Source organism: Bombina bombina, chromosome 8, assembly GCF_027579735.1.
Source record: "Bombina bombina isolate aBomBom1 chromosome 8, aBomBom1.pri, whole genome shotgun sequence".
NCBI lineage: Eukaryota > Metazoa > Chordata > Amphibia > Anura > Bombinatoridae > Bombina > Bombina bombina.
The window spans coordinates 201,990,949-202,012,322 of record NC_069506.1 but is presented as its reverse complement, the minus strand read 5'-3'; the positions used below and the strand labels follow the sequence as shown (position 1 = coordinate 202,012,322).

The window sequence follows — 21,374 nt, the reverse complement described above, 5'->3', positions numbered from 1 at the left end:
AGACCTCACTCTCTCTCCCCCTGTGTTGATAGTATAACTACCCGGACTTTATGCTGCCGCATCGTAACGTTTGAGTCAGGGGTAAAGTTGTTGCTGCCACTGCAAATGCTAGGTAAGAAGTGATGTTCCATTCCTAAATTGGCCTCCGTTATAGGGCCGGAAGGGGTAGCTATCTGCGTTTGGTTTCCCCAACTCCTTGCAGCTGCCGGAGTCAGAATAGAGAGCTTGCTCAGTGGTGCTACCCCCATGGATCTCATGTTCGTCTAGAGCTTCACTTGCACGTACTGAGCTAGTAGTTATAACAGTAAGTGATAATGCTGGTTGCACCGGAACTTGTGGCGAGTTGTATCACTCTTTTTCAGGGAGCCGCGACTCATTGACATTATTTGCTGAAGTAGAAAAAGATCTTGCAATAGTGCATAGGCTCTTACATTCAGTGTCCCATGCTGTAGCGATTATCTCAAAGTGTAAAATTAGAAGGGCTTCAACTTCCATCAGGGTAGTGTGAGTTGCGGTTGTCATGTTGGAAAGAAATTAGTTATAACAGAGAATGATTTTAGAACAGGCCAGTTGCTAATGAACTGGTTTGATAACCCAGGGTCCTGGGGGGGTATATACGCGGCAGCTTTGACGACACCAGCAGTTAGTCCATAGAGGCCTCACAACCTTGTGGTCAATTGTAGTGTAGTCAGCTGAGGAACATAGGTAGGTCCGTTACGTGCCAAATGCCTCTAGTCTCCTCTTGAATGTCACAAGGTTTCATAACATATATTTCTCAAATTAAAGTTGAGAATCAACTTCAAAATAACTATTTTAGACCAGGAGCTCTTCAGACACACGTCCTACCGCAACAGCTATAGGCTCTTGGTATCTTTATTTGAAAAAGCAGGAATAAAAACTTTGGAGCCAGCCCATTTTAGGTTGAAAACCTGGGCTGCACTTGCTGATTGGATGGCTAATTATATCCACCAATCAGCAAGCCCTATCCAGGGTAATGAACCAAACATGGGACGGCTTCAAAGCTTTCATTCCTGCTTTTTCAAATAAAGATACCAAGAGAACGAAGAAAAATTGATAATAGGAGTAAATTATAAAGTTGCTTAAAATTCCATGCTCTATCTGAAATATGAAAGAAAACATTTGGGTTTACTATCCCTTTAAATGTGTTACCACCACTGGAACTAGCAAAATCTAAAAGGCAAAAATTAGGAGGGTGAGAAAATATACAACATAGGGTATATGAAGACCCTGTTTTAGTGTTGTATATTCCTAAAATTTAGGTAAGTACAGACCAATCACTTGCACTAACAACTAAACTCAGTAAGAGATTATATATTCTCCTCTTTCCAACAAGAGGCCATATTCACCTCTACTTTTATACAGGAAAACGTTTAAAGGATTTAGATAGAGCATACAATTTTAAACAATGTTCCAATTTACCTCTATTAATTTTACATTATTCTCTTGGTATCTTATACTGAAGGAGCAGTAGTGCACTACTGGGAGATAGCTGAACACATTGGTATGCCAATGGTTTCAGGCTTGTATGTGTAGCCACCAATCAGCAGACAGCTCCAAAGATACCAAAAGAATGAAGCAAATTAGATAATAGAAGTACATTGGAGAGTTTAAACGTATATGCTCTATTTGAATCATGAAATAAACATGTTGGGTTTTGTGTCCTTTTAATTATTCTTGTATTGCCTAACTCCATCCTGAGACTAGAGGCATATTTTCCTCTCTTGCTCCCACTTGTGGATTCTAGCCTCTAAAAGTACCCCCCAACACTTACATCAAAGGGAAATGTTAATGACAAAATTGCATGCTCTGATGTATTGTAATGTTTGCATTCCTGACCCTAATTTACTAGGTTATCTATAATCAGTAATGCAATTCTAATTCATTAGAACATGACCATATTTACCTTAGAAAAGGCCTTTAAATGAATGACCATCTTATCTGCACTATGTTTAAAAAAGTGTCTCAAAAATTTATAACACAAATCTAAAATGAGCTTTTCTTAGAATAGATATATAAGGGGGGGGGTTATTTGAGCCTGACGCTGCTAACTGGTCTGTAACTTATTTTGTTACTTGGATAAATTACTTAAGGACAGTCTACACCTATACAAACATTCACCCATACCTTAGATCCGGTGCCGATTTTCATAACTCACCCCTTCAACCCCAACGAGTCAGAGACACAACTGAAGTTATTTGAAATCAAAAGTTTGATTTTATTAGTTAAAAATGGCTGACAAACTCCGCCCAATCCCTTCTTCTCCTAATGTCGTGGTGTTCTTTTTCTAGTTAACTTTCGTGCATGTAGCACCAAGTGACGTTGGTATTATCAAAACACGCCTGAGCATCTTTTGGGAAGTGAGGAAGCGGAATATGTCTAAGCTCTCTGTTTGAGATGTTTTGGTTCCACTACTGGTGCGCATGCGCGAAACAACGAAAGCCAGAGACAGAATTTTAACCGGTGATCCACTTTTGATTGGACCATTGAAATTAACAGTCTACAATGTCGTTCTTAGGCGGAGCTGGGCGTCCATTTCTAACTGTCAAAATCAAACTTTTGATTTCAAATAGCTTCAGTTGTTGTTGTGTCACTGACTCGTTAGGGTTGAAGGGGTGAGTTATGAAAATCGGCACTGGATCTAAGGTATGGGTGAATGTTAGTATAGGTGTAGACTGTCCCTTTAAATCCAGCAGAGAAACAATGTGTCATGGTCTATATGACTCACATGGAGACAAACTATAACAATTGTTTACAAGACAGTCAATTTAAAATATTCCAGGCTTTTAACCAATGAAAAAACAAATCATATAGTTTTATTTAAAAGGACATTAATCTTGAATTGAATGTCACTTATATGATTTAATTATTAATAGTGGGCATTTTTTGCCTTATGTTGTCAGCATTTATTTTGCCTGCTTTTCCTGTAATTTAAATATAAAAACCTGAAGTTTTTAAACTGCCACCAGGGAGGCTTGTTATTCAGAACCCTAAACCCTATGACATAGATCAGTGTTTCTCGACCGCAGTCCTCAAGTACCCCCAACAGGCCAGGTTTTCAATATAGCTGAACCAGTGCAAAGTGAAGTAATCAGCTGATCAGTAACCATGGTTACTAAACTGCTCTAGCCCATCAGCTGATTATTTTAACTGTGCTCTGGTTCAGCTATAATGAAAACCTGGCCTGCTGGGGTACTTGAGGACCGCGGTTGAGATACAATAATATAGACTGTTTGAAATGCCCATGTCTGTCTGTCCCTAGCTAGTCATAGCCATTTCAATTATATCTTGAGAACCCACACTTAATTTTTCATAATGATCAATTTCATCATGGTCACTGAATATTTTCTCTATATAATTTTGGTAATGTAGATACTCGCAGACTCATCACAATTACCGAGTTATACTGACGGTATGGATCCATTATATTTTCCAATAATTCAAAGACAAGAATTTCCAGTTGCTATATTATGGAGCTGATGCACAAATGCGTGTACCTCATCGCCAGCCTAAGAGCACTTATGGACTCCTTTCCACTGTTGAGTGTTTAAGACTATGTCACAGCCAGTCCCACAGAACTCACTATTATATTACACTCATATCCGGTCTCTGCTTAATGTATTGTGGGTACAGAGTGAAACTTTTTTTCAACCAGTGTCGACGTAAATGCGCAAATATCTAATTAAAACTACAACGTCCATGATTCCTTTTGCCAATGAAGGAGCCGATTCTTTCCTATAGCCGTGATGCATTCTGGAACCTGAAGTCCTCTAGCTGCATACCTTCCTTTACGGCAAGCTGACATTCTGCATACCCAAACTACGAGTCCCACAGTGCCATTCTCTTTCAGGCCCGCTGAAGCAGCGGGGTAAGATGGCGACAGCTGGAGGGTTGGGGAAGCTCCTTTTGTTGTAAAGCTAAGAAAATAGAATTATCTGTAACTTCAAGCCCGTACCAGCACCAAGGGGCGATTATCAGCAGACAGACGCCTCTTTGAGTCGACAGGTAGCTTTGGGGAATCAGGCCGTGATGGGCAGTGGGCCGGGGGCAGGGGTTGGGAGGGGTTTCCCTATTGGGCTCTGATGGGTGAGGAATTGGCTATGGCAGTCCGAGCTGGGCAAGGACTAATCTTAGGACATATAATCCAGTTAGTAAACATATCAAGGAAACCTATGCCAGCAATATAATATTTGCTACCAGCCTTTTGAGTATAAAATCTGGCCATTGAATTAGGAGCCAAAGGAAGATCAGACTAAGGCCTGATCTGATTTATTGTATGCAAGATCATTTGTCAGTGTATGTTTTGTATAGATTTAATTGGCTAAAAATATTATAATTTTCTAAATTATCTGCTTGATTTTCATCATTTTAATATTATTATAGACCTGTGTATAACGGTAGTAATTTGCACAATTTTAAGATTAATATTAAGGAGTGTAATATTGGGGTTTAAAGGTCCTGTCATCTTCATATTTAGCCAGACAAGAGCATAGTATACTCCTTCAGACACAGCTGACACCTTTTTGAAAAAATGATCTATTAGTAAATAATTTGCAGAGAATTGTGTCGGATATCCTGGATACTATCTGCTCTTTAGCCAAATCAATATTTAAAAAGGCAGGATCTTTGTTCCCAATATATAAAAAATGGTTGTTATATTTTTTTTGCCCCTCCATTACAATATAACTTACTAGAATAATTTGATATATATTTTTTTATGATTGCAATTTTGTTAGCTTACATTTTTTTTTATATCTCATAATTATGAGTGTTCTATTTATCATCGCAAATATTCCATAAAGGGTTAATTAAAATAAACTTTTAGGATTCAGGTAGACCATGCAATTTTAAACAAATTTCCAGTGTAATTCTATTATCAAGTTTGCCTTGTTTCTTTGCTATCCTTTGTTGAAGAGTATACCTAGGTAGGCTCAGGAGCAGCAGTGCACTAGTTGTAGCTAGCTGTTGGTTGGTGGCTGTGCATACATGCCTCTTGTTTTTAGCTAAACAGATGTGTTCAGCTAGCTCCCAGTATTGTAATATTGCCCCTCTTTAACTAAGCATACCAAAAAGAACAAAGTAATTTATTTAATAGAAGTAAATTGGAAAGTTGTTTAAAGGGACATGAAAGCTCAATTTTGTTTCTTTTGATGCAGATAGACCATACATTTTTAAAGGGACATGAAACCAAATATTTTCTTTCATCATTAAAGGGACACTGAACCCAAATTTTTTCTTTCGTGATTCAGATAGAGCATGCAATTTTAAGCAACTTTTCTAATTTACTCCTATTATCAATGTTTCTTTGTTCTCTTGTTATCTTTATATGAAAAAGAAGGCATCTAAGCTTTTTTCTTGGTTCAGAACTTTGGACAGCAATCAGCAAGGACAACCTAGGTTGTTCACCAAAAATGGGCCGGCATCTAAACTTACATTCTTGCATTTCAAATAAATATACTAAGAGAATAAAGAAAATTTCATACTAGGAGTAAATTAGAAAGTTGCTTAAAATGTCATGCTCTATCTGAATCACGAAAGAAAAAAATTGAGTTCAGTGTCCCTTTAAGATAGAGCATGTGATTTTAACAACTTTCCAGTTTATTTCTGTTATCTAATTTGTTTAATTCTCTTGGTATCCTTTGTTAAAAATGATACCTAGGTAGGCTCAGGAGTTGCTGACTGGTGGCTGCTCAACTATGCTTCATTTTATTGGCTCACTAAGTGTGTTAACTAGCTCCCAGTACTGCATTGCTGCTTCTTCAACTAAGTACACAAAGAGAATAAAAGCAAATTAGATAATAGCAGTAAATTGGAAAGTTGTTTAAAATTGTATGCGCTATTTGAATCACAAAAGAACATTTTGGGGTTTCATGTCCCTTTAAATAACTATCCAATTGATTTCTATTCTCAAATTTGCATTTGTATGTTTAGTAAAATTGTTCTTGTTTTTTGAATATTTAAACCAAATTTTTAATATACCTTTTATCGGGGCTTGACAAACCCAGGAGCCTGGGAGCCACTGGCTCCTCGAATTTTACCCCTGGCTCCTAACTTTTTGGGTTATTCTCCATAGATCTGTATACAGATACCACTGTCTGGCTCCTAAAAATATGTCCGGCTACAAAGTATTCTTACTGGCTCCAAAACTTTAAACAGATTTATCGACCCCTGCCTTTATATTATGTGGCATGCCTATAATCATATAAGTAAATTACTATCCAACAAAAATATACTTGAGTCAAAGAGCTTCTAGAACTGTACTCATATAATTTCTTATGTTATAAATGTATATTGAAATTATAGGGGTCGATTTATCAAAATCGACCCCATACGACTGCAGGGACTCACAAGAGAACCTGCACGCCGTATTTAACAAGTAGCGGTCATCAGACCGCTGCTTTCCTAACCTTTCGCAACCTCTTAAGTGGCTAATTTTTTCTCTCCCTGGTATAGTCGGACCGGGGAGATTGACAGCTCCTGCCCGCGCGTGATTGTCTGTGCGCGGGATTGCACGCTAGCGCAAAATAGCTCTCGTGTGCAATGCCGACAGGGGAAATCGCCCCCATAGAGTTCAATATACATTTTCAGTGCCCTGTGTTTATCATATTCCATTACAGGAAGGTCACTTGAGGATATATTTTATGTATATTAATCTTCTACTCAGCAGCTGAATCAGAAAAGTTTGTTCACAGAACATCTTCAGTAAGTAGGCTAATGGTTAAAGGTTCTGCTAGGTTTCTGATGTAGGCTTACTATATATTTAAGTTGGATATTTATTTTTCCTATTTGCTCTCTGATGTGGACAGGAGCCATGTTTTTGATTAAAAAATAAATGAGGAAACAGTGAAGATTATCATAGTGTTTTTTTTTTGCTAATAGGATATTAGTGTTGTTTGTAGCTGTATAACTTGTTTCTTACATTCAAAGTATAAAGTGTAAAATAAGGTTTCCTAACAATACAAATGTTATATTTACAAAACGTTTTATAATGTTATGTAGTATGTTTTTGTGAAATTCCTTATTGTTTCATATTATTTTATGAAAGTCACTAAACCAAATCTTAGATATTAATTTATTTTTCTATTTCTCTCTGTGTGATCTTGTTAGTCAAAATTCCTTCAGGTTGCAGTGATGGATGAAGAGAACAAAGACCCTAAGCAATCTCAGCAGGAAGATGAAAACGAAGAAAAGAAGGAATCCGAAACTGGCTTGGCAAAGGATGGGCAAATAAAGGACACAACCATCTCAAATCATACCTGTCCCAGAACGGAGGAGAAAATACTTTGTCCGGAACAGATATTCATCCTGGTAACCCTGTACTACAGTTTTAAACTTCAGTTTGTTGAGTAAAACTACAATATGTAGTAAGTCATATCTTTTTAGAAAAAAATAAAATAAACATTCCCCTTGATAGTGTTACCAAGCATTGTAAACCCTAGATATGTACATTTGAAATAAAAAAAATATACTGAAGGAATTTTCCTTGCTCTTTCTCTTTTTCATTGGTTCAGTAAGATGTTAACTACAGTTAAAGGGACACTAAACCCGCATTTTTTCTTTCATCATTCACATAGAACATGCAATTTAAGCAACTTTCTAATTTACTTCTATTATCAATTTTTCTTCATTCTATCTTTATTTGAAAAAGTAGGAATGTAAGCTTAGGGGCTGTCTCGTTTTTAGTTCAGCACCCTGGGTAATGCTTGCTGATTGATTGACTACATTTAGCCACCAATCAGCAAGTGCTACCCAGGTCTGAACCAAAAATGGGCAGGCTCCTAAGCTTACTTTCCTGCTTTTCAAATAAAGATAGCAAGAGGAAAGCCTTTTTTTATTTTATAATGGGTGTAAATGAGAAAGTTACTTAAAATTGCATGCTGTATCTGAACCATGAAAGAGAAAATTTGGGTTTAGTATCCGTTTAAAATAATCTTTTAGTTTAGTTGCTTGCATACATACATACAGAAAAGGAAGCCTGTGTAGGTGCTTGGGAATTATAATGTGGAATTTGCACTAATTTATTATTCTCTTATTTCAGAAAGCTTTGCATCAAATTGTTGAAAGTAATATAAAAAATGAGAAAAAGAAAGCATGCTGCAAACTTGCAGGTACAGTAATGATTTGTTTCAGATACCAACAGTGTTGTCCCCACGACCTATTTGATGGGCACAAAACCTGGAGGATTTTACTGACGACCTGGCTAAAATTAGAGAAAATTAAATGGACACTGTACCCAAATGTTTTCTTTTGTAATTCAGAAAGAGCATGCAATTTTAAGCAACTTTCTAATTTACTCCTATTATCAATTTTTCTTCGTTCTCTTGCTATCATTATTTGAAAAAGAAGGCATCTAAGCTTTTTTTTGGTTTCAGTACTCTGGACAGCACTTTTTTATTGGTGGATTAATTTATCCACCAATCAGCAAGGACAACCCAGGTTGTTTACCAAAAATGGGCTGGCATCTAAACTTACATTCTTGCATTTCAAATAAAGATACCAAGAGAATGAAGAAAATTTGATAATAGGAGTAAATTAGAAAGTTGCTTAAAATTTCATGCTCAGTCTGAATCACGAAAGAAATTTTTTGGGTACAGTGTCCCTTTAAATGTTTTCAATGTATCATTAAATCACTTAATTACATTTTGCAATTAATTTATGCTTTGGATAGCTTAAAGTGATGGTAAACTCTTCCCTTTATAAAAACAGATTAGGAATGTTAGTGATATTTTAGATGGAGTTTAATTAAAGTGAAATCAAGTTTGATGAATCAGTGGCCGGTTTTTGAAAATCCTATTAAAATCATGGGCACTTTCATTCATCAAACTTTACATTTCACTCGTTTTGTTAAAATACTTACCTTTTAATCTTGAAAGCCGCTCCAGCGATTCCCCCTCCTGCCGCTCGTCACTTCATACGTCGGCAATGACTAATACGGCATCCTCCAAGTGATTGGAGGAAGCCGGATTCGTCATTTTTGACATATGAAGAGGCTTGCGGGGGAAGCGCTGGAGCGGCTTTCAAGCTTAAAAGGTAAGTATTTTAACAAAACAAGTGAAATGTAAAGTTTGATGAATGAAAGTTCCCCTCATTTTAAAAACTGGGCACTGATTAATTAAACTTGACTTCACTTTAATCGGTTGTAATAAAGATGCGCTATAACTTACTTTTTAATGTAGATATGAAATTCAAATGCTCCGCTGCCCACTTAAAAAAATCAATCTTTCTGTGAGCTAAATTGTTTTCCAATCAGCGCTATAGCTTGCCATATGGGGCGTGCGCTGATTGGTTAACCATTCAAACCATTAGCTCACAAAAAAAGGTACTTTTGAAGTGGGCAGTGGGAAATTTAAATTTTATATCTACATTAAAAAGTATCTTAATTACAACTGAAGAATTAAACTCCATATAAAATATCACTAACATTATAGGATCTGATTTTATAAAGGGAAGAGTTTACCATCACTTTAAGCAACTTTTAAAAATAGCAGAAAATGTTATAATACTGCTAAATATTATTGCCCCCACCTGACTACTTTATGATGGCAACAATTTTTGTGGAGAAAACTAAAATATTATTGGTTTGTTCTTATACATGTATAGTACATATTGACCCTTAATGTGCTCACAATAATTTGTTATACCAACTGCAGAGTATTAAATGCATTGCAATTTCTCCTTTATGTTTGTTTTTGGAGTTTAAAGCTGATATTGCTTATTTAAAACGCCGCCCACAATGAAATTTCCAGTATTTAAGTATTGCTCTTTGTGTATAGAGGGCTATAATATAAACACATCTCTTCCAGCAGGCTCATGCCATTTGAATGGGCATGTTCTTGATGGCAATGGGTTGTAGTTTCAATTAGCAAAACCAGCTATTTAAATTGTAAGAATAAATCTGAACAAAGAATTTCCTGTACATTTAATACTTTGCAGCTGGTTTATCAAGTCATTAGAAACACATTAAGGGACAGAAAAATCTACAGCGTAGTGCTTCACTAAATTAACATTAAACTAAAAAAAAACACATTAAAAAGCATTATTAAAACATGTTAAAATATATATATATTTTTCTGCATAAAACATAAGTTAACGATACATTAAAAACTAACTGTCCCTAACTGACCTCAGCAGAGGAGATACAAGGCTTTGGGAAACCTAGGTTACAACTTGATGTGTCATTACTTTCTGGAGACTAAAACTCAATACTTATCTCTTTTTAATATTTTAAAACCTGATATGATGTTAAAAAATAAAACTGTATATTATTCTCATGGCTAATCTTTATTTTTAAGGCCCGTCATATTTAGCATTTATTTACTGCGTAAAGTTTTTTGATTTTGAAACTAACAAGAAGTGCATGTTTCTGTACAAATATCCCATGAAATAGATTGCTTACTGCTGATGACAACCTCTTCAGATTTATTGGTGGAACAGGGACACGCCCCCAAGCATAAAAAGAAAAAGGTGTTTGCATTTTACATCATGCCAAAAAAAAAAAAAGACTTTTAGATCATCGTTATTTTTGTACCATGTTAAATTGTTTTACATATTTGCAACTTTAAAATTGCAAAACGTTACATATGTTTTCTACATAAGTTACAACTTTCAGATTGTGCTGCTTTATCAAACTATTTTTTTTTTTCTCAAATTGTGTTGCTCTTTGTAAAACCTATTATGTTCATAAAGAATTATCATTATCCATGCCAGTTTTGAAATACTGGTCATCAAATAGCAATTCCTCATATGTTGGTTTTTCGTTTATTACTATTGCTCAGTACAGATTGATTAAAAATAAAATATATATATATACATTTTTGTGGTTTCATTTAAAAATGTATAAATTCATATTGTTAATACAAACTAGAACTTTTATGTTTTCCAGAAACAAAACAGAAATGCCCAAAACGTTCAAAGGCTTGTAGGAAGAGACCGGAGCAGAAGCACACTGGCACAGGAGATTCTAATTTGTCATGTGAAGACAATAAAAACTCGGTATGGTGTTTTGTTTTTATTTGTTTTTTCTATAGGCCTGATAAATGAATTGTTCTCTCATCATTTTAGGAAAAAGTCTTTTTGATTAAATCAATCACCTGAATTCTGTTGAGCCGATCATACATATACACAATACACAAACAGAAGAGATGGTTTGTATTAAAGGGACATTAAACCCAAACATTTTCTTTTATGATTCAGATAGAGCATACATATGTAAACAACTTTCAAATTTACTTCTGTGATCAATTTTGCTTCGTTCTCTTGGAATCCTTTCTTGAAGAAGCAGCAATGCACTACTGGGAACTAGCTGAACACATTGGTTAGCCAATCACAAGAGGCATATATATGCAGCCACCAATCAATTGCTAGCTCCCAGCTCCTAAGCCTATCTAGATATGCTTTTGAATAAAGGATACAAAGAGAATGAAGCAAATTAGCTAAAAAAAAAAAAAAGACTTTTGTAAACTTGTTTAAATTTGTGTGTTCTGTCTGAATAATGAAAGAGAAAAATGTTGGGTTTCGTGTGCCTATAAATATTTGGCATTTGTAAAGGGAGCTTTTTACTTTAGGCAGAAATACATAACACTTCTTTATGTCATAAATCACAATTCATTTCAACATAGTTTGAATAGCCTATCCTACATAGCCATCCAAATCTCCGGTATAAAATTGAGGATTAGCAAATTTATAGAAATAAAACACCTGAAATGTATATATCATTTTTTTTTTTTTTTTTCTCCTGTATAATCCATGCTCTCTCAGAGGTTTCTGTAAGATTATTTTGGTAATTTTTTTAATATGTTCTTGGTTTTGTATTTCTCAAGCTGCTTATCTAGAGTGCTAGATACGTTTTATTTGCATATTAGATCATGTTGTTTTCTTATTTTTATTTACTTTTTTTTTCCAAGGTCTCTGAAACTGAGACTATCCTGAGTGGTCTCGCTTGTGCATTAAATTACTTGGAAAATGCATACAATACAATGCCCTCAAGTACTTGCATCCATCCATTTGAAGATACCTTGGATTATGGAGCTGTGTAGTAAGTATTAATAAATATAATTGATATCTTGGAAGACTTGGATTTAAGGAGAATAATTTGATAAAGTGCCATTTTTTAGATATAATTCTAAATTGACAAGGGTGTTCACTTTGTCATTGTTCCACTGTTGATTTTATTTATAATACACATTTTTCTGGTTTGTTTCACAAAATTATAGAAAAATAAAAAAATAACCTTACATTTTATATGTTTGGTAGCTGGAATAGTACTTGTTAGAATAATCTACTTTTGTAAAAAAAATCTTTTCAGTTCGTCCTTTGTGTTTTAGATTCACCCACACTTTTTTTTTAATTTATTTATTTATTTATTTATTTTTTTAGTGTGGATGAGGAAACTGCTGAAGTGGAGATTGTAGCTGAGGTGCAGGTTGGCAATATTGGATCTTATTCTGCGTTATGTTCAGGAATTCTCCAACAAAATCATCAACGGAGATTACAGAAATCGGGTAACCATACAATAATCTTCAAAACCTTTTAGGTTTAAAGCCAATTACTGCAGCAGAAGAATCCCATCTTCCCTGCCCTGACTACATATTAAATCTGCATTTGCCCCATTTTAAATGTATCTAAAATACCCGATAATATTTTTTAATTCAAATTATAGCACTCTTGTATGTGTAATATTTTAAATATAACTGCTCAGTTGTAATTCCATTTTTTGTAGTACAGGTAGAAAACTTTTTATCCAAATTGCTTGGGACTGGAAAATGTTTGGATTTTGGAATATTTGCATCTTTTAAAATGGGACAGTTTGGAGGGGGGATGAAATCCAGTGTAAACAACAATATCTTATGTCATTTAGTCAATTTTTATGTCATAATACAGCTTATACATGTATAGTTTTATATATTTTTAAATAATTTTGTATACATAGTATCATCAGAAAGACAGGGCCTGATTTATAATTAGGCAGATTAAGCATGTGCCTACAGGTGCCCTCCAAAGAGGGGCGCTTGTCTCTGCCTTTTATAAATACCAGTCTTTAAATTACCTTCCTGAAACCAACATAGTGAGAGCTGGAAAAAAATGTTAACATCTAGTTCCCGTTCAGCTAATGGACTTCTTATGTGAGACCTAGCTGTTTCCTGCACTTTCTATCATTTGTTAGCAGCAGCCATGTGCCTACTCTGACATCACGGGTGACTTAGGTGGATAGGAACTAGCCGCTACTCACAATTTGGTGGCTTTATGTAGGTCAGTGTTACTCAACCGCGGTCCTCAAGTACCCCCAACAGGCCAGGCTTTCTTTATAGCTGAACCAGTGCACAGGTGAAGTAATCAGCTGATCAGTAACACCTTGGTCACTAACATACTGTCACCAATCAGCTGATTATTTCACCTGTGCACTGGTTCAGCTGTAATGAAAACCTGGCCTATTGGAGGTACATAAGAACCGCGGTTGAGTAACAATGATGTAGGTAACTATAAGCACATTTATTATTTATAATAATATAATCTAAAAATAATTTGTGTTCTATTAGGGTCTGCACAATATGATTGATGCTATAACATGTTAAAGAATATATTATTTTTTTGTAGCTCCCACAAATAGAAGTCTGTAACTATAAGCACAGCTGTGTTTCTAGTTGGTAATGTGTCTGTATAATTAAATATTTCTGTATTCATAAACTAAATATATCACACTTTCTCATACCCTTACCCCTGATGAAAGTATGTGGCCTAGGGGAGGTGCTGTTATTTCACTTCCATCAGCCATCTTGGTTAATATCACCGGCACAGTGATGAGTGGGGGCACTTCAGATTTTGGTGCCTACAGGTACCTGGGCTGTAAATCCGGCCAGAAAGATAGTACAGTACTGTAATCAGAAAAGTAATATCTGTTTTAAATAAATATAAACTATTTGTATTTAAGAATACAAAAAAGACTCGGGCAGATAAGATTATGACTTACAGGCAGGTTAAAAACAGTATTCGATAATTTTTTATTTTATTTTAAATATTAATCAAAGTTTGGATTTTGGAATTCTGGATTTGGGGATTTGTACCAGTATCTCCAATGTTTAGTAGAGTAGTGGAAGAAGATAAACAAATAGCAAACTGTTTAAATGATTACTTTTGTTCAGTCTTTACAACAGACGGTAAAGATAGTGAGATTCTATTAAGGGATGTCACTATAAATAATAATGTGAGTAGTACTTTTCTTTTTACAGAGGAAGATGTTTCAATGGCTTTATCAAAAATAAAAGTAAATAAGTCTGTGGGTCCAGATAATATTCATCCAAGGGTTCTAAGAGAACTTCGATCCGTAATAGCTACTCCATTAGCTGATTTATTTAATCAGTCACTTGTAACAGGAGTTGTTCCAAAAGACTGGAATATTGCCAATGTAGTCCCTCTTCATAAATAGGGTAGTAGGGAAGATTCTGCTAACTATAGGCCAGTCAGTTTGACCTCAATTGCAGGGAAATTAATGGAAACTCTTTTAAAGGAAATACTTGTATCTTTCATTCAGACAAAGGACAGCATGGTTTCACTGCTGGAAGATCATGCCAGACTAATCTAATTGATTTCTTTGACCATGTAACTAAAATAATAGACCAGGGAGGAGCCGTAGATGTTGCATATCTATACTTTTGCAAAGCATTTGACACCGTCCCACACAACAAACTTATTCACAAAATGTATTGCCTTGGAATAGATGCTAAGATTGTTAAGTGGGTAGAATGCTGGCTTAAAGGGACACTGAACCCAAATTTTTTCTTTTGTGATTCAGATAGAGCATGCAATTTTAAGCAACTTTCTTATTTACTCCTATTATAAAATGTTCTTTATTTGAAAAGCAAGAATATTTAGATGCCGGCCCATTTTAATGAACAACCTGGGTTGTTCTTGCTGATTGGTGGATACATTCATCCACCAATAAACAAGTGCTGTCCAAGGTTCTGGACTTTCTTTTTCTAATAATAAATAGCAAGAGAACGAAGAAAATTTGATAATAGGAGTAAATTAGAAAGTTGCTTACAATTGCATGCTCTATCTGAATCACAAAAGATTGTCCCTTTAAAGATAGACGACAGAGGGTTTCAATTAATGGAGTACATTCAAATGAGGAATCAGTTACTAGTGGTGTTCCCGAAAGGTCAGTTCTTGGGCCTGGTTTGTTTAACATGTTCATAAGTGATATTGGAAGTGGGCTTAAGGGGAAGGTTTGCTTGTTTGCTGATGATACAAAAATTTGTAACAGGGTAGATGTTCCAGGAGGAGTTGATCAAATGAACTGTGATATTAATAACCTAGAGGACTGGTCAAATAAATGGGATCTGAAATTTAATATTACCAAGAGCAAAATTATGCATATAGGATCCAAAAACCCAAAGGCCAATTATAGTCTCAATGGTACATTACTGACTGTATTTAAAGAAGAAAGGGACTTGGGAATTATTATTTCAGATGATTTAAAATTTGGTACACAATGCAGCAGTGCAGCCAGCAAGACCAGTCAAATGCTTGGTTGCATTGGAAGAGGTTTTAGTAGCAGAAATAGCAAGGTTCTTATGCCACTTTACAGATCATTAGTTAGACCAAATCTGGAATACTGTGTACAGTTCTGGAGACCATATCTTCAGAAAGATATAAATAAACTAGAAGCTGTCCAAAGGAGGGCTACTAAAATGGTACATGGTCTAAAATATAAAGCGTACAAAGAAAGACTCTATGATCTAAATATGTATAGTTTAGAGGATAGAAGGGAAAGAGGTGACATGATAGAAACCTTCAAATATATGAAGGGACTTAATAAAATAGAAGCTGAAAGCATTTTTCACAAAAAAATAAATGTCAAAACAAGGGGTCACAATCTAAAATTAGAGGGTAGCAGATTCAGGAGAAATTTGAGGAAGCATTTTTTTTACAGAAAGGGTGGTGGATTCATGGAATAAACTTCCATTTGAGGTGGTAAACACAAAGACTGTAAAGGATTTTAAAAATGCCTGGGACATGCATAAGGCTATCCTTAGGAAAAAGTAACGTAATATGAGAAGACTTGATGGGCCTTTTTGGTTCTTATCTACCGTCAAATTCTATGTTAGTATGTTTAGTATGGCATACCTTTTTAAACAAATACATTTAAAGGGGGCAAAATTCAAAACTAAAATGCACATAAGTGGATTTCAGTTCAGATTAGAAGCATTTTTGCTAATACCTGACTAATTAATAAATAAATATATATGTGTGTATATATATATATATATATATATATATATATATATATATATATATATATATATATATATATATATATATATATATATATATATATATATATATACTTTTTTTTTATTTTTTATTATTATCTGCAGTTAATGTGTTTAAACATCCAGACATCTAAATATATACAATTGTTCACTATGCATTTACTTATTTGGTATTGTGTAGTTTGGATAGTAATGTTGTATGTAAAATAAATGTACTTCGCTTACTTGTCTTTTCTTCACTTGCAGCGTATCTAAGTACCTCAGGGCGACAACTCAAAGGTGGACAATCATCAGTTATATATAAAGAGACTGTTTCTGAGCCTTCAAGAATTGCAATATCTCCAGAACATTTAAGGACACCATTGACTGTAAGACCGTGTTCAACAAGGACTCACAGAACTAAGATTAATGAGAATCACAGTTCTTTATTTGATCCTCATATTGCTCAACTCAGACAGCCAAATCATTATCCCCTCCAGAAGCACCCACAGTCTTTATCAGCAAATGTACTTCCTGGACTTTACCCTACAGTCTCGTGTTCAGCAAATACATCCTTAACATTAACGTTGCAAGATAACCTTTGTTATCATAGGACTGCTCTAATACAGGACAAAACAGAAGCAGCTGTGCAGGATACTTCTGATGTGGTGACTATGTGGGGATTAACACTTGGAAATGGTACAGAGGTATCAAGTGGACAGCAGAGACCTCTTGGTGGGGAAGGTTCAACATCAAATAATCCCCATTCCCAGCCTCCTAACTCATTGGAAAAAATAGATTCCAGTTCATCATCTTCATCTTCCTCTACCTCTCATGTCCCAGTGCTGTCAGGAGAAGGCAGTGGAGCAAATTCAAGCCGGTCCCAGGATCTGGATATTTATGACCCATTTCACCCAACTGATGAGGAGAATGTGAACGGAGACTATGTATATGCAGACTCTCCTGAAAAAGAAAATGATGAACAGGAGGATCAAAAATATGATCCATTTGAACCTACAGGGTCTAATCCTAGTTCTTCTGAGCATAGCCCATCTCCATATGAGGATGATGATGATGATGATGATATGGTGAATGCAACACATCCTGAGGGACTTATTTCAGAAGCTTTGGCTGGAATCTACGATGAGAATAGTCTGAGCCAGGAATTTCCAGATTGTCAAAAGGAGAAGGAAGAATTTCAGACTGAAGAGTCTGATAAAGGTCCAGGTGTGGAAGAGCATGACAGCAGTATTGAGCTTGATAATAGTAAAACTGAGCAAAGATTTTCTAAAGATCCACCAGGCTCTGCCACAAAAGAGTGTTCAAAGTTAGACTTTGAGCCTTATAGTCCTAGTTCTAGCCTAGATTTGGATAGGATAGATGATGCTGAGGATGTTTCCAGAGAAGTGTCAGAAGAAAAAGTAATTAAAGAATCACCTGTTGCTGACTCAACCCTAAATGAGGAAAGTGTATCAGAGGTTTTGCTAGAACCTAGAAGAAGAGTGTTTGCAGTAGATGTTGGTAAGGATTATAATAGAAAAACAGAATTTTCTTCTGAACCAAGTTCTGAACCAAAGTTGGAAATAAAAGTTTCATTAGAATCTGTTGCAAAGCCAGATGTAAAATCTTATCTGAGGATGGAAAAAATTGCCAAACTAGGAGGTGAGTCACGAAGCCGCCATAAACAGAAACGGTCATCTGAAAGAAGAGATTATGGAGAAGACTCCGATCCAAAGTATGATTCTGAAATTGAAGAAGGAGAGATTGTTCAGCCTGATGAGGATCGATTTAGTCCTATGCCTTTATTTCGTAGTAGGTGTAGAGTTATGGAGAGACCATTGAGAATGGTGGAGGGAGATGACTTCCTTTCTCTTCACGCAGATTCAGATGAGGAAGGAGCTTTGCAGATTGACTTTGGAGATAATCAGGTAGATAACAGATGGAAAGGACTAGATTTGCGACGGAAAATTACAAACCAGCGTAGAGAGAGGTATAGGAAAAAATCAGTCTCTCCCTCAAAATCCAAAAGGCGTTCTAAATCACGATCAGTTTCCAGCTCACGTAGTCATAAAAAGGCTAAACGTGAAAGTAAGAGATCCAGAGAGCGAAAAAGATCAAAAGAGCCTCGGGTTTCAACTGCAACGTGGTCTACAAAGAAATCAAAAGACAGTAAGGACCGCAAACGCTCACGATCACGTTCTTACCACAAAACTTCTCGTTCTCGATCACGAGACCATAGAAGATCTCGATCATGGTCACCCTCCATCAGCACTAGCATTTCTGCTGTAGGATCCTCTCGTACTTCAGCTGAAAGGCGGAAAAGTTGGAGATCTAAATCAAAGGATAAAAGGCGTTATTGGTCTCGTTCAGCAAGCACTGATCGCTCTCGAAAAGATAAACACAAAGAAAAACATCGATCAGAAGGAAAGAAAAAGAAAAAGCGTTCTCGTTCCAGATCTAAGGATAGAGAAAGGAGGTCTTCACGTAGATCAAGTGATAGGAGGGACAGAGTGAGAGAGAGGGCAAGGCACCCCTTAGATGATGCAAAGACTGACAATCCACCATTATTAGAAAGGAGGAGGAGAGACAGTCGGTCAGTGGTGCCTCCATCTATACAAGACCTTAATAATTCTGATCTGTTTACCATTAAAAGAACAATTACTGTGAACCCAGAGGAAAAACTGGAGGATCGTGAGGACTTACTCAATTCCCCTGAAGCAGCGGGTAAAAGAGAAGTTCTTTATGATTCTGAAGGCCTCAGCTTTGAAGCATATTCTGATCGTGAAATACTGGATGACAGAGATAGTAAAAATAGAGTGTTTGAAAGGCACTCGGGGAAGGCTGAAAGTAGCAAGAGACGGATACATATTGACTTTGAAAAGAAACGTGCAGAGGAAGAAGAAAACAGGCAAAAAGCTAATAAGGAAAGAGACAGAAAAAGAAGTTATACAGATGATAGCCGTGACAGATACAAAAAGAGATTTAAAGATGTACCTGATCTAGAACCTGAGCCACTGAAATTAGAAAAAGAGAAGATACGTACAGAAAAGGATAAGACTTCAAAGAAACTTAAGGCAAGTCATAGAGAAGGTAAAGGAGGAGCTGCCAGAAAGGTTAAACTGCAGTCTAAAGTGGCTGTGCTCATTAGAGAAGGTGTGAGCAGCACTACATCTGTTAAGGAAGCTGGATCTATTGGAGTTAAATTCAGTCGAGACAGAGAGAGCCGTTCCCCTTTCCTTAAACCTGAAGAAAAGCTTATTGATAAAACAAATCGACCAAAGCTTGAAACAACAGATCCTCAGGAACCTCTTATGAAGCCTAAGAAACTTAAAGGCCTAAAAACAAAGACTGGAGTCAAAAAGATAAAACCTACAGGTGCTCCAGGAGTCCTTGTTAAACCCAAGGGCACCCTTGAAAAGAAAAAACGAAAACTTAAAAATAAAGCCTTGTTAAAAAAGTCTAAAGCAGATAGTTGCAGTAAGGAGTTACCAAGCCCAATCCAAGCCAAAGATGAGCCAATATGGTCAGACACTGAGACAACTGAGAGTAAAGTGAAACCCCCAAGTCCTCCCAAGCCAGCCAATGAGCAGGAGCTTACCCCCGATTCCCAGACAGTGGACAGTAGTTGCAAAACACCAGATGTTTCATTCTTACCTGAGGAACCCCCTCCTGAAACTGAAAGAAGTATTGACCTAGAAGTAGATAGCATCTCTGAACCAAAAGAGGATCCACCACGTCCCCCACCTGCCCCAATGCCATGGAACTTACAGTCAGGAGTGGACTGTACCACAAGTGGAGTTCTAGCATGTAAGTGTCTGTGCTTCTCCCTCTTTTTTATTTTTTTTATTTTTAATTATTAATTTCTACCAAAGATGGACATGTTCCAACGTTGTTCTTTTGGGTCTAGAAAATGCTCATCAATACTTCCATCAAAAATATGGCCTGTGACACATTCCTTGTATAAGCTTATAATTAATTATAACATCATAAATCTCAATAGACTTTAAATGGAAATTGTGTCATTACCTATTCTTTTTCCCACTTCTAGCATTTGATCTAACCTTTGGTTCATGAAGAATAGCTGTAAGGGTGATTTTCCTAGAAGTTCTTAAAGGGACATATAACCCAAAACTTTTCTTTTGTGATTTAGGTAGAACATACAATTTTAAACAACTTTCCAATTTACGTCTATTATCAAATTTAGCTTAATTCTCTTGGTATAATTTGTTGAAGGAGCAGCAATGCACTGCTGGTTTCTAACTGAACACATGGGTGAGCCAATGACAGTGTGTGTGTGTGTGTATATATATATATATATATATATATATATATATATATATATATACAGCCCCCAATCAGCAGCTAGAACCTAGGTTCTTTGCTGCTCCTAAGCTTACCTAGATACACCTTTCAGCAAAGGATAAAAAAAGAAAGAAGCAAATTAAATAATAGAAGTAAAGTGGAAAGTTGTTTAACCCTTTCAGTGCTAACGACGGCTCTGATCTTTCCTACTCGGGTGCTAATGACGGCTCAGAGCCGGCGCTAGCACTCTCCCACCTTGAGGGAGATCTGGAGACTCCCACCTGCTCTTACCCTGGCGATCGGGCCTGTATAGTGAGAGGCATCGCCGGGGCTTCACGTTTTGCACGCTGACGTCACGCGTGATGACGTCACTGCTCAACTTTATTTAAAAATTACAATAACAAGTATAAGGAAAGGGGGTATGCTGCCTAGAAGCCTGTATCTCAGGGATCTAAGCAGCTACAGACCCCCAAGACCCACCATTGGAAAGGTAATCGCCTAACCTTTTCAACAGTGTAAGTATTGGGGATCTGAAAGAAAAAAAAAAGTTTAAAAAAATAACTTAAATCAGCTTGGCACGCAGGTGGGAAAGTGCTTAGCACTCAAAGGGTTAAATCACGAAAAACATTTTTTGGGTTTCATGTCCCTTTTAAGGAATGTTGAAATAAATGGTGGGTTTTTTGTTTGATTTTTTTTTTTGTTTAAATTTAAAACTAATATAAACATTTCATATTGTAGTTACACAATTCTGACTGATGCCTGTGGTTTTTAGCATTAGTTATATACTTGCTTTAGCATTCAAATATC

General features: G+C 36.0%; 1 protein-coding gene across 1 annotated transcript in view; it reads left to right on the top strand.

Moving 5' to 3' along the window:
- Positions 1–3,854: 3,854 nt before the first annotated feature.
- Positions 3,855–21,374, top strand: part of SCAF1 (SR-related CTD associated factor 1) — a 37,234-nt gene continuing 19,714 nt past the window's right edge. Inside the window, exons 1-7 of the mRNA XM_053690847.1 lie at positions 3,855–4,023; positions 7,126–7,326; positions 8,057–8,126; positions 10,901–11,010; positions 11,922–12,052; positions 12,394–12,518; positions 16,533–20,072. Coding sequence (XP_053546822.1) covers positions 7,150–7,326; positions 8,057–8,126; positions 10,901–11,010; positions 11,922–12,052; positions 12,394–12,518; positions 16,533–20,072 — 4,153 coding nt within the window. The 5' untranslated portion in view covers positions 3,855–4,023; positions 7,126–7,149. The remainder of the gene's footprint in view (positions 4,024–7,125; positions 7,327–8,056; positions 8,127–10,900; positions 11,011–11,921; positions 12,053–12,393; positions 12,519–16,532; positions 20,073–21,374) is intronic.